General features: G+C 43.2%; 2 protein-coding genes across 2 annotated transcripts; both read right to left on the bottom strand.

Annotated features, from left to right (window-relative positions):
• Positions 1-235: 235 nt before the first annotated feature.
• twist1a (twist family bHLH transcription factor 1a) lies at positions 236-2,023 on the bottom strand. The gene is made up of 2 exons (XM_041053383.1): positions 1,280-2,023; positions 236-730 (listed from the first exon to the last, which is right to left on the bottom strand). The coding sequence occupies exon 1, from the start codon at positions 1,865-1,867 to the stop codon at positions 1,307-1,309; it is 561 nt and encodes a 186-aa protein (XP_040909317.1). The 5' UTR covers positions 1,868-2,023; the 3' UTR covers positions 236-730; positions 1,280-1,306.
• A 2,147-nt stretch (positions 2,024-4,170) lies between these two features.
• LOC121192292 (protein lin-32) lies at positions 4,171-4,647 on the bottom strand. Its single transcript, XM_041053903.1, has one exon. The coding sequence runs from the start codon at positions 4,645-4,647 to the stop codon at positions 4,171-4,173; it is 477 nt and encodes a 158-aa protein (XP_040909837.1).
• Between the last annotated feature and the right edge of the window lie 7,570 nt (positions 4,648-12,217).

Below are 12,217 nucleotides of genomic sequence, written 5' to 3'. Positions count from 1 at the left end.
GGATTCAGCAACAACTAATGAAAATAAACTCTCTGCATAGACTTAAAATACGGAGACTATGGGAAATGATTTTGTTTCACAAATATCAGGTATTAAAAACAATTATGGCGTGTCAAATAACTGCCCTCATGCCTTCAGTTGACAGCCTCAAAATTGACCAGTTTATCATTAAGCTTCTTGTTTTAAAATTTGAGTTGAAGTCTAATGAAAATTCAGACAACTGAGATGAATGAAAGATACCTTCATATTTTTTATTATTCAAGATATTACCAAAATATTTACAATACTCAAAATGCGCAGACTCCAGATCCATTCAGCATTCTGTGATATCCCAAAAATAAATAACTTTTATTTGAGAGGGGAAAAGTAAATTTCAAACCTGTGTATAAAAATAAATACAAAATACTTCATTTACTGTGAAACACTGTCACAGGGCATGTGGAATGAATTTTCATTTTTCACTCATGTTTCAAAACAGAGCAGTTCCTTAGAGCTCATTTTGTTTTTACAACATTCATAGTCGCAGTGGTCTCTCTTTCTTCATGTCCATCCTGTCTGTCCTAAGTGCTCCCTTGCACACACAACAGTCCATGCAAAGGAAAATTTGAAAAGCCCGCTCCCCTCTCAGGCCTGACACAGAGCGGCCGTGCCTGGGCCTCAGCTGTGTTTGGCTGTGTTTCAGTCTAACTGAGAGGTTGGCCTGATCCACTGGTTCCTCAGTCTGGATAATCTGTGAAAAACAATATTATTTTTGATTAAGAAAGAAAAAGAGATTAAAGATAGAAACAAATCCTTTGACTATTTTTTATGCATTTGTGTAGCAATGTGACCTGGTTGCAACCCACTGGGAAAGCAACATAAACCAGAAATAAATCTAGTCTGCATTTTCAGAAAAACACACACACTTCCTCCGTAAAATCCCCACTTCACACATAGCTATAAACAATAACTATGTAGAATGATGTAGGAATTTTACATTTCAAAGTAGATTGTGAAACGCTGTGGCTGTTTTACAAATAATGTGCGTTATTTGAGTTTTTATACCCTCTTCCTTCTTTGCACCCATTTCACAACGAAAATAAAACAGGCTAGATGAACTGTAGAGGGGCTTTGGTTGAACGTCATACAAATATTGCAGCCACAACATATCTGTTGGAACATTACAGCTATATTTCTTTGATTTTTTTCATGTGGGCGCGGTGCGTAAAACGCGCCTAGGGCCATTTTTGGCACAGCTCGTTTCCCCTGCAGGATGAAAAGTGAAAGGAGCTCAGCCTACCGTGCTGTCCCATCCACAGCAGCCCTGCTAGTGGGACGCAGTAGACAGGGACCACGCGCCCCCCATCCTCCAGACCGAGAACGCGTAGCTCAGGCGTTCGTGCGCCACGTAGCTGCAGCTGGTTCCTCGCGCGTCCAGCTCGTCGCTCTGCAGAACTTGGCACAGGAAGTCGATGTACCGGGCCGCCAGTTTCAGCGTCTGGATCTTGCTGAGTTTGTCCGACGGGAGGGTGGGAATGATCTTACGTAACGACGTGAATGCCTCGTTGAGAGACTGTGTCCGTTGCCGCTCGCGGATGTTGGCCATCACGCGCTGCGTCTGGAGGTCATCGAAGGAGCGCGCTGGGCTGCTACTGGCCTCGCTGCCGCCGCTCCCGGCGCTGCCGCCTCCTCCACCACCACCATCGCAGCTCTTTCTGCATTTCTTCTTGCCGGGGCTCGGAATCTCCACGTCTCCCTCCTCCTCCTCCGCGTCCGCGATCCTCCGTGTCGCCCGCCGCTTCCTCGCGCCTCTCCTCGGCAGCTGACGGTCGGTCTCCTCCTCGCTGTTCCCCGCACTGTCCATTGGGGAGGAGTCCTCTTCCCGCATCGTCTTTTCCAAAACTTTTCTGTGGTCTGAAGGACCGTTATAACCGCTGACCCGAATCCCCTGAACTGGTTACAACATCAGTAAACAGGACAGGTAGTGAAGAGTGTGGCCTGTAGTGGGGTGTGGGCTGGTATTACGGTAAATCTCGTGCGCCACGGAGAGGGAAAGGTGGCTGCCAGACTGGGACGACCGCGGCTCTTATAGGAGCAGGCAGGAGGATTTTGGGGAGCGCTGTGATTGGGTGAGGAGGGGTGTAACTTAATACTGCAGGAGAAGGAGAGGACTAGCTATAATATTAGGAATAGAGTTTAAGACATGTAGGCTCCTTTTTTTTCTTTTACACAAGATTGGGAAAGGGGGTGTAGAAGGGGCGGTATTATTAAATCATAGGTGTAGATTTGTGCAAGGGCTCAACAGTCCAGCTTTTGGGAATTCTTTCCCCCCACCCCAATTTATTTCTGCCCCAAATGCACAATGCTGTTTTTTTTTTCTAAACCTCTTGACTTTACTGTAAATTAAACACGGCGATGGGAATCTCTTTGAAAAGTCTATAAAATTAACTTAGACTGCCTCGTACCGTGTTTAGACTCATTTTGCCATTTTTTATCATTTTCCAATTTTTTTTTTATTCATTTATTTATTTTAGATTGTTGCCCCACACGTCAACACACTTTGATATGTGACTTTCTTCCTATTGCCAAGAAATCAAAGACTCTGAGAGCATAACAGAAATTCCTCAACAAGCCTACTGTCTGTTGTAGGCCTAAAAATCTCCTTGCTCATGTCTGGACACTGGCGGAGATGGGAGCAGTTGGTGGCGGTGAAAAATATCAGACCTACTGAAACACAGGAGGTTGTCACAGCAGGAGGTCTCTGCTCGTATAAGCAGACCGAGGTGTTTATTTTCCCGTCAGCGGCCCCGCGTTGAGGTATGCGCTTAAATGGGTCTGACTCCCGCAGGGATCTCGACACCGCGGCTCAGGTTTAAAAGACGAGCCGTCCCAGGGAGCTCTCAGGGCGGATCCGTGCTCACAGCAGGTCGCTAAAGGCGGTGTAAGGCTGGAGCGCAATTCAAACACTGGAGGTGATAAAGATGGACTTGGAGAGAGAGAGAGAGAGAGAGAGAGAGAGAGGGCCTAGACACGCACACATGACCACCCAGGTCTGAGGCCTACCGCGATATGGCCTAATATCAAAATCCAACAGAAATGAAATACTTATGAAGTGGCTGAAACCAGATCTGGCAACTTGTGGAGGCGGTCTGCGGTGTGAAATATCCATGGGGACACATCACCTGTGATAAGAAAGGGTGACACAGCAGGAGGGCCACTAGGGCCACTTCTTTTACCAGGTGACACTGCCATAAGCGCCTTTAGGGCCCGAATCTCATGGCTCTAAATATCTGTCTTTTAGAGAGAGAGAGAGAGAGAGAGAGAGAGAGAGAGAGAGAGAGAGAGAGAGAGCGAGAGAGAGAGAGAGAGAGAGAGAGAGAGAGAGAGAGCATGTCTGGGTATCTTACCGCTCTCATCATATCACTGACTCAATTTACACCTCAGTGCCAAAGATAATAGTCAGCGTCATGCTGTGGGCCCTGGATTTGCTTTTCAAATCCACTGCATTTTAAGCTGATGAGGCTTTTATCCGTATTTGCTCTCATTTTGTGTTAGGGTTAGGGACAGCTTGAGGAAAGCCTCAAGCTGTCACACCTGTTCACGGTCTGGGGCTGACCAGGTGAGGCGACGGCTGCGTCGCTCTCCAAGGTGCTGAAAGAAAAACCCACACACCTGAAATTTCGCTCCTGTCATAGCAGCCTCCTTAAATATGTTGCTATGGCCTGTAACGTCTATTGAAGGTTGTGTATGCGGCCTTCTAATACAACACAAAAAATACAATTGTTCACAAAAGTGTCAGGCGCATGATCAGACATTTCGATCCTATAAAAATAGCAAAAATGAGTCTGAATTAAAATCTGTGTTCTGTTCTTTATCACTGTATTGGAGCGTAAAGAACACTTACATAACTGCAGGCTATACGTTTATTTTTGAGCAACAATAAGCCACATATATTAAATGAAATATTTGGAAATAGTGTTCTTGGCTTGTTCATGTCGGTCTAATAATTTAATATATGTTGCCACTGATAAATCTTACGTTTGTCAGGACGTATTCTTGGAATTGTCTTATAGGATTGAGCTGATAACAATTAAATGTCATCAGTTTATCAGTTCTTCCGTTTGACTCTTTGTCCTTGCTGAAATCTAGTCCAGTCTCCATGGAATAAAGTTAATATTCTACCGTTCCGTCTCAGGTGCTCTCCAGCAGGTCCGTCATGAAGGAGATGTAGACGATGGCCAGGCGGAGTGTCTCGATGCGGGACAGTCTCTTCTCGTAGGCGAATGTGGGAACTTTCCTCCTCAGTTCATCAAACGCCTCGTTCAGGCTAAACATCCGCTTCCTTTCCCGCACATTGGCCGCCTGTCGCTGCACCACGGTGATGATCCTCCTCCGTTTGGACTTGGTGTGCCCGTGGGCCCCGCGGCTGTAGTACCTCGGTGGGCCCATCCCCAGATGCTCGGCTCGGAGCTCCGCACTGAGCACACCGGTTTCCAAGCCCCTGCTCCACGATGAGTCGTTCAGCCGCGTCTGGTTGCTCGGACTGGGTGGGGTATCATCCACCTGCTGTTTCGTTGCCAAATTGTAGTTCTGCGGAAACTCTATCAGGTTCATATCATTGACAAAATTTATCAAAGTGGAGTCCACTAAGCGGCCTTGCAGCTCCATGTTCAGTCCCCAACTCCAGTCTCATAGAGAACAGGTCACTTTTATGGGTCTACTATTCAGTCAAGCGTAAGAACTTACGCCAATCAAAGCTTACAAGACTGTCCAAAACCATTCACCAGTCTCAGAGACCAAAGCAGGAGAGCATCTTAAAAAGCGAATCCAAACTTCTCCAAATCCGGTCAGCGCACGACAGGGTGAGATCCTATTTGGCTCAAATCCAAGTCCCTTTCCTGCTGTTTTTAGTAAGTCGCCTATGCCACTTCACAGCGCGACATCTTTCATGTCCCCTCTAGCTCTAAATTAAGTCCATTTCTGCTGTTAGTCGGCCGATAAGTGGGTTGAATCCGAGGAGAGAGGCTTTAAAAGGCCGAGAGGAAACCGGAAGGCCCCGCCAATTGATGTGCTGTCCTGGAGGCCCTTAATGAGCTTCTGAAGGACGGAGGCTCTTGACAGAGGGTCATACAGTCTTGTTTGCGCTCTCCCCTCTGCTTCAGTGGCTAAATAATGACACTTTTATCACTTAAACAGGCCAGGGGAAGACCAAATAGAACATTCCCTAACAGTCACTATACACCACAAGCTTTTCTGTTGCAAATTAAAGCAAATAGCCTAACTGTCCGTTTCCATGGAAAGACAGTGTCCACAGTGAGGGGACTGCTGAGAGGGCCACTGGTGTAACTGTGGGCTTCAATGCCTTGAGAGTGGTTGGTCATTATAACTTGCTCTGCATCAGTGAAACTATTTTTCTTAATCATTTTTGGTGAAGATAGTTATGATGTGAAAGTCAGACACGTTGAGTCTGATCATTTAAGTCTGACCTGAATATTATTTGCTTTCGAGGCTAAAGTTTTACTGAGACTGATTTTGTGAACTCAGTCACCTATTGTCATTTATCATTCTTTTCTGAAACTCAGCAATGATATAAATTGATGCACACATGCTTTGTTTGTAATTTATGGGTGAAACTAATACACTGTGTCCACCTCAGCTGTTAGGAACAAATCACTGCACATTTTTCCTCATCTGATCTTCACTGATTGTCCAGGTGCTGTGTCCGAAAACACTGGGAGATATCTACACTGTACAGTTGGTAATCGTCTTGGGCACAAAGGTTATTTGAAATGTTTTATTTGCCGTTGAGGTTATGTGGAGGGACACTAATTCCACATTTGACTTGCCAAATAGAATTTCCTTTTTTTTTTTTTTTTTTAACCCAGCAGAGATTTTAAGATGTAATCTAATAATACTTTAATCAGGCAGTTTGACTGAGAACACAAACACTTCATGACTGAATAAGCAGCAGGAAACGTTATATTTCACACACAAATTCGGACACAGGAACTGTCCAGACCAGCAGTTTTCTCCTGAGTTTTAGGTGCTTTGGGGTTAAACAGTTTACTCAAGGGCAACTCAACCTTTGTGGTTAAAGGAGGAGAGAGTGTTCTGTTCTAAAAGTTGCTGAATTCAGCCAGACTAGTGCTGGTGGTTTTCAAGCCCACTCATCATGACGAATTGTTCCAAATGCCATGAAAAATCTAAACTTTCATATTTACAGAACTAAAACTGGGCACAGTCAGTGATTTATTTCTGAGGATAAATGGTCATATTGAAAGCTTGTTGTTGCTTCGGTTACCTGTTATCTGTGTTCTGTTCAATGTCCTATTCAGCTGTGTCGGTGAGCCACGTGTTTACATACTTCTTATAAATGCTAAATAGGGACACTGGAAAATAATGTTACCATAAGTTGGAATTTGTCATTTTCAACAGAAAGTAAGTAGGAACTCAACAAAACTTCTTCAGAGTTTGCCAATAATATTTGAGAAATTTTATTCCTGTTACTGTTACTCAGCCCCTTGGCAGTTGCCTAGAAGTATTGATCAACTTCCTGTTGCTTGTCAACTGTGCTCTCATCTGTCTGCACACACCAGTAAATAACAGTGAGCCTGTGTCTTTTTGTGTGTTGGAGTTCCTTTTGCATTCCTGTATAATTATTCTACATACGCAAGACTGTGAGTGTCTGTCTTGTATACACACTCCAACTTAAGTGTATCTTCTCCATCTCCCTAGGCCGCTTCTTCTTCCTCTCTCCTCTCTGTTTCCCTGGCGGGCAGATAAACATGATGGGACATTCCGCCGGTTGTCGTGGAAACGCTGAGAAAGCACAGCTGGGCGGGAGAATATGAGGTAATCTCACCCTGGGGCTGCTGGGTAAATATTGGTCTTAAATAAGGAGTAAAAGCCCAAAAGAGGCACACAAACACACACAGCGAGACACATGCACACACTCACACCTACAGGGGCTGATCCCAGTTTTGTCTGAGTGGAAACACACAGGACAGACCTTCACACGGACACTCATAATGGCACATTTCCTGCTCTGCTCTATTATTATTGGTTACACAGAGTGAACTTAGTGATAGTTTGTGGTGTGACTAAATGTTTGTGGAAGTAAACAGCAAAGGTTTAACAGATACAACCTTGGTGTTAAAAACAAGTCTTGTCAAGAAACAGGATGTTCAAATCAGTCAAATGAATTTTCTTCCTTTGTGACCAAGACCAAAGAATCTGTGAGACCTAGGCCCAACATCACTTTTGGCTAAATGCTAACATCAGCATGCTAACAAGCTCACTTACAATGGCCATGCTGACATTTAGCTGGCAGGATGGTTAACCTTCTTACTTTAACATGTTAGTAAACTAACATTTGCTTATTAGTCTTACAGCTGAATCTGATGAGCTTGTCATTAGTTTCATTTGTTTTACAGGCTTTACAGGATGTTATACCTGTAGCTCTAGACAAATTAATCCTTTGACCTGATGATGGCACTAGATGAAAATTCATGCTATCACCTAAGCTATCACAACTTGGTGATAGCTTTGGCACACCATGTGCCTGCCAAATCTCCAGCAATTCTCTCCCATACTTATCATGATTTCACTCAAAACCACAAAGTCAGCCTCATGGTGGCGCTGAAGGAAGGAAGTCAGAGGATCACCAAAGCTAAAGCCAGTTTCATCCTCTGGGAACCATGAATTTTGATACACAAATTTGTGCCAATCCATGCTGTCAATGAGCAGCTTTTTCCCTTGGAAAAGTTTTCACTTTTCCAGGGAAAAAGTTGGATGATCACCCACTAAAGTCATTATTCTTCCTCTGGGGACCGTGAAATTTTTATCAGAATCCCTAAGTGTTACTTTACTCTGGACCAAAGTGAAGATTGACACTGGCATCCCTAGAGCCATGCAGAAAATGTGGCTAATAAAAACTGATCAGTTTTGGCCAAGAGAGGTGGTAAATTTACTTTTTTTTTTACTCTAAAAACATGAAAACTAAGCTTCAGCTGATAATTTCTACAGTGAATCAGCCCAAAACACCCAAATCCAGTCTGTCAGTTCAGCTCATAAGCCGTGTGAGCATTATCTTACAGCACACAGCACAGAGACCATCTTGACACTGAATCCCTCTTATATTGGTTCCATACATCACCATACTACCACGGTAAAAATTGAATAAATGGCCCAGGCAGAATGGTCCATGAGTCATGAGTTTTGAGGTATCAGGATGTCACAGATTGAATGGGGAACTAAAGCATGGATTTTTAATATGTAAGCATTGTGCTGTTCTATGTGTAGTTCTTTAATATAGAGATCACTGGAGAACAGTGTGTGTCCAGTGTACTGCTCCAGAGCAGCCAGAGCTGTTCTCACCATGTAAATCTGTCTTTCTACTCCTCCTCTGGCTCTGTCCTCAGTGTGCTATAAGAACACAGCCAAAACTCTCCCACTACCACTGTAAATCTGAAACTAGACACTTTACTCTTGCTCTGTTTCTTTCTCAGCTTTTTTCTCTCTCCTCGAATCTGTCTCCTCCTCTGATTTCTTCCTTATTGAGCTGTTTCTCTCCACACCTCCCTCACTTTCAATTGCTTGTTTTCTCCACTCACTGATTGGACAGACCTGCAGTACATCCTTCTCTTCCTCTCTGTTTTGCAAGTAAAGCAATTCAGCTGGTGTGACAAAGTTTTCTTTCAAAGTGGGGACACAAATAAGTGGACAAAATAAGAATGAGTGAGAAATTCTATGTTCTGTCTTATACATAATATTATAGAGTTTGAATATGGAAACATGAGAGAGGGAAGGACACATGGGTATAGAGTGGGAGACAGTGAGAGTAAGGGAGATGAGTTTAACTCCTGACCTATCTGCCTCTTCTTCATTGTGTCACTCTGACTCTCTGTGTTTCTCTCTGTCTCCTTCCATACCCAGAAGCTGGCTCACTGGTTCACTTGTCCCACCTTCCTCTGCATCTCGCCCTCTGATTGGCTTTGCACTTTAGTCAGCTCTCAGTCATGGGGTGTTTACACAGCTGGGTGGCCAGCAAAAGGTAAGGTTCATGCACGTGTGCATGTGCGTGCGTGTGGAGGTTGGATAAACCCCAATACCACATCATATATCTCCTTGCATGGTCCCCTCCGATTCCTCCCCCTCTTCCTCCAAACCTACACCTCCCACTGGCCAAACCGCTGCGTGCCCTCAGCTCCTCCTCTCCAAATTACCCTACGTCTCTTAATCCAACTTATTTGCTCCTGCTCCCAACCACTACACTAAAAATCTCATTGCATGGCATAACTTCCCCACCCACCCTTACCCATGTCAGCACCTTGCCTCAACTCACCCCCTCCCACCCCCCAGTTCTGTCTGAGTAATGTCTGTGTTTATTTTCTGAAAGAAGGTCACCCACTCTTTAGTGTGTATTTTAAGGGTGCCATGTTTCATTTGTTTAAAGTGTCATATTCTCAACTGTGGTTTATGTTGCCTGATTTGCCTGGGAGACAGTTACAGCCCTTTGATGATGATGATGATGATAATGATGATGAAGATAGAAGTGGCATGCGTTAAGCACTTTAGCGCTGCGGGCTTGTCCTGATGCCATTTGACTGTAAGTGTGTTTGGCTGGGTTTGTTGGGGTAAGTCATAATCTGTTAAGTCAGTGTTTTTTCCTCTTAACACTGAGATAATTTATGTAAAATATGTTTACACACGACTGTTCCAGACAGACTTTTTTCTTCTCACCGCACTGCCAGAACTACTTCGGAAAAAAAGATGAGTTGGAAAATATGGACAGTGCTAAAGAAAAACATTGCTAATCCTCACAAAAACAATAACTAAATAAACTTTTGAATAACTTTGAATAACTAAATGCTGAGCTCCCCACTTGGATCACTGATCACAGGCAGTGCTGGAAGGAGCCCTGCATCAGCAGCCTCACAAGTAGTTAGAGCATCTAATGACATCCCAATACATTTCCTCTTCCTCTTAAGTTGTAATCTTGTACCTGTAACACGTTGTCATATTTCTCATTGTCATGTTTCTTGTTTTATTTTGTATACACACCTCTCCTGTCATTTCAGTTCCTGCCCTCATGTGTCTCCCACCCTCCCAATCATCCTCACCTGGTTCCTACCTACTTACCCGCCCCTGGTGTTTCCTATCAGTCCATCCCTTCATCTGCTGCATCGCCCATGGACCCAGTCCGGTCCACGACATGAACCACAGGTCCTGCTCTTTCCTGACCCCCTGCTCCCTAACTTTTTCGTGTCACTTTCATCAGCACCATATTTTTACTGTGAGATGGATCTGTGCTGGAACTTTTATAAACTTTCTTTCGTAAATTTTATGAACTGCCTCAAAAGTGCGGTTGTAACTTTCTTCATCATTGACACTGTAAGCTACTGATAGCCTGAAACATTCTTCACAACCAATATGTGGAATCCAGCAAATGAAAATGTGACTTGATGACTAACAGTGCATTCCAAAATCTTTGCAGGTTCTTGGAAAACACGTCTTGGCATATCATCTTTAAATAAGTACTTACATCTGCTATACAACCTCAAAATGAAAGTGAAGCAAAGAGTTACAGAGGTGCTGTTTTGGAAAATGACAAAACTTAGAAAAACCCAACTACATCACATAACACTGACACATATACAATTGCTATAATATTTACAGGTTTCAACACAAAACATAAATGTTTTATAGTTGCTCAGGGTGCACCTGTGGCACAATTTATTTTGCATGCTGCACTGATTAAAACAGTGGCTATAGTTTCAAAATAATACCCTCAATTCTTGACTCCTGACAAATTTGCTTCTTGACCAGTGTTTCTTCTCTTTAAATCTATTTCGACATGAAGAAGTTGATCATGAGCTCATGAGTTGCCTTCAGTGAAGGCTCCTGTCTTCAGCATGTATCTCTAAACTCACTGAGGAAAACTGGAAGGTCTTTGTGTCTTTCTTTTTATGTAAAAAAAAAAAAAAAATCATATGTAGTCTTTGGTAATAAGAATTAGCCTGCTTGCCAGAGTCAGTGGATGGTTGACTGATCAGCGGAGACTCTTTCATCTTCTTGTCAATGACTTTATAAGTGTTTTTCCAGCAATCAGCTCTAATGCGCACATCATCACCAGTACTGGCCACCCAGCTTTCACTTTCTTTTCATCTCTCCCTCTCCTTCTTCTTCCCTCTCTCTTACTCTCTCTCTCTCTCTCTCTCTCTCTCTTACTCTCTTTCCTCTACGGATACCCTCAGTCCTGCTCTGCAGTTTGACAAGGTTGTCATAAAATTATAATAATAAAATATTTAGCTGTGTCCTGGGTATTGTCCTGTAAAGCTACATGACTAAACATGAGATCATTTTTTCCAGACCCAGAAGCTTTCTTTTTTTCCCTCTTGGCTTATTTATTTTTCTGCGGTTTTGGGAGGTTGTGGCTGAAAGTCTGATGATATGCTGTGTGTGTTCCCCTCCTTACCCCACCCCTCAAATACTCCTCTCCACATTTCTACTTTCCTCTCAATTTATATACAAAAGGTATAGGGCATGATAGAAATACATTTCTTACATTTGCTTGCTGTTCTACAGTAAATCACAGTGCTTCACTTTCAGCTTTATGTCTATGTTCATATGATTTGGTCTTATTCTTTATTAGTGTTGTCTCTGCAGATGATGTTACTATCATAATAACAGCATACAGCTAAGATTAAAACTAAGTAACCTTTTTTTTCTTTTTTTACCTTTTGTCCTTTCCTGTCATATTTCCCCAGTGTTTTGGGTGTAGGAGTTATGGTTTGGTCTGAACACTGTCTAGACGCCTATGAGCCTCCCATTACCTCCTGATTACACTGAGCCCTATTAATCTCACTGGGCTGGCTGACCAGGGCAGAGCACATTCTCTCACACACAAGCGCAAATACAAGTAGGCAGACACACACACACACACACACACACACAAATTCAAGTTGTATGATTAAGTGCAAATAAAATTATGTGGAAAAAGAGTGGCAATGTTATTTGGTAATAACGGAGAAAACACATATGAAGAAAAGACAGAAAAACATACTGTATGTTGCTACTAGTAAAAGCACAAGAGACTCTTAAAAACATTCAGTAAAACTAAACAAGTATAATAAGTAAAATCTGCTGAAGCTAAAGTACTATTGAACGATGCCACTCAGAGAGCAAATACTTCAGTTGTGTGGTTTTAGAGATGACAGAGGCACATTTCTGGTATCAG

The sequence above is a fragment of the Toxotes jaculatrix genome, chromosome 13, assembly GCF_017976425.1.
Source record: "Toxotes jaculatrix isolate fToxJac2 chromosome 13, fToxJac2.pri, whole genome shotgun sequence".
NCBI lineage: Eukaryota > Metazoa > Chordata > Actinopteri > Toxotidae > Toxotes > Toxotes jaculatrix.
The sequence above is the reverse complement of the archived record's forward strand: the minus strand, read 5'-3'. Positions and strand labels throughout refer to the sequence as shown.

Coding starts and splice junctions, on each gene's coding strand:
- twist1a (XM_041053383.1), bottom strand. CDS start 1,867: ATGCGGGAAGAGGACTCCTCCCCAATGGACAGTGCGGGGAACAGCGAG.
- LOC121192292 (XM_041053903.1), bottom strand. CDS start 4,647: ATGGAGCTGCAAGGCCGCTTAGTGGACTCCACTTTGATAAATTTTGTC.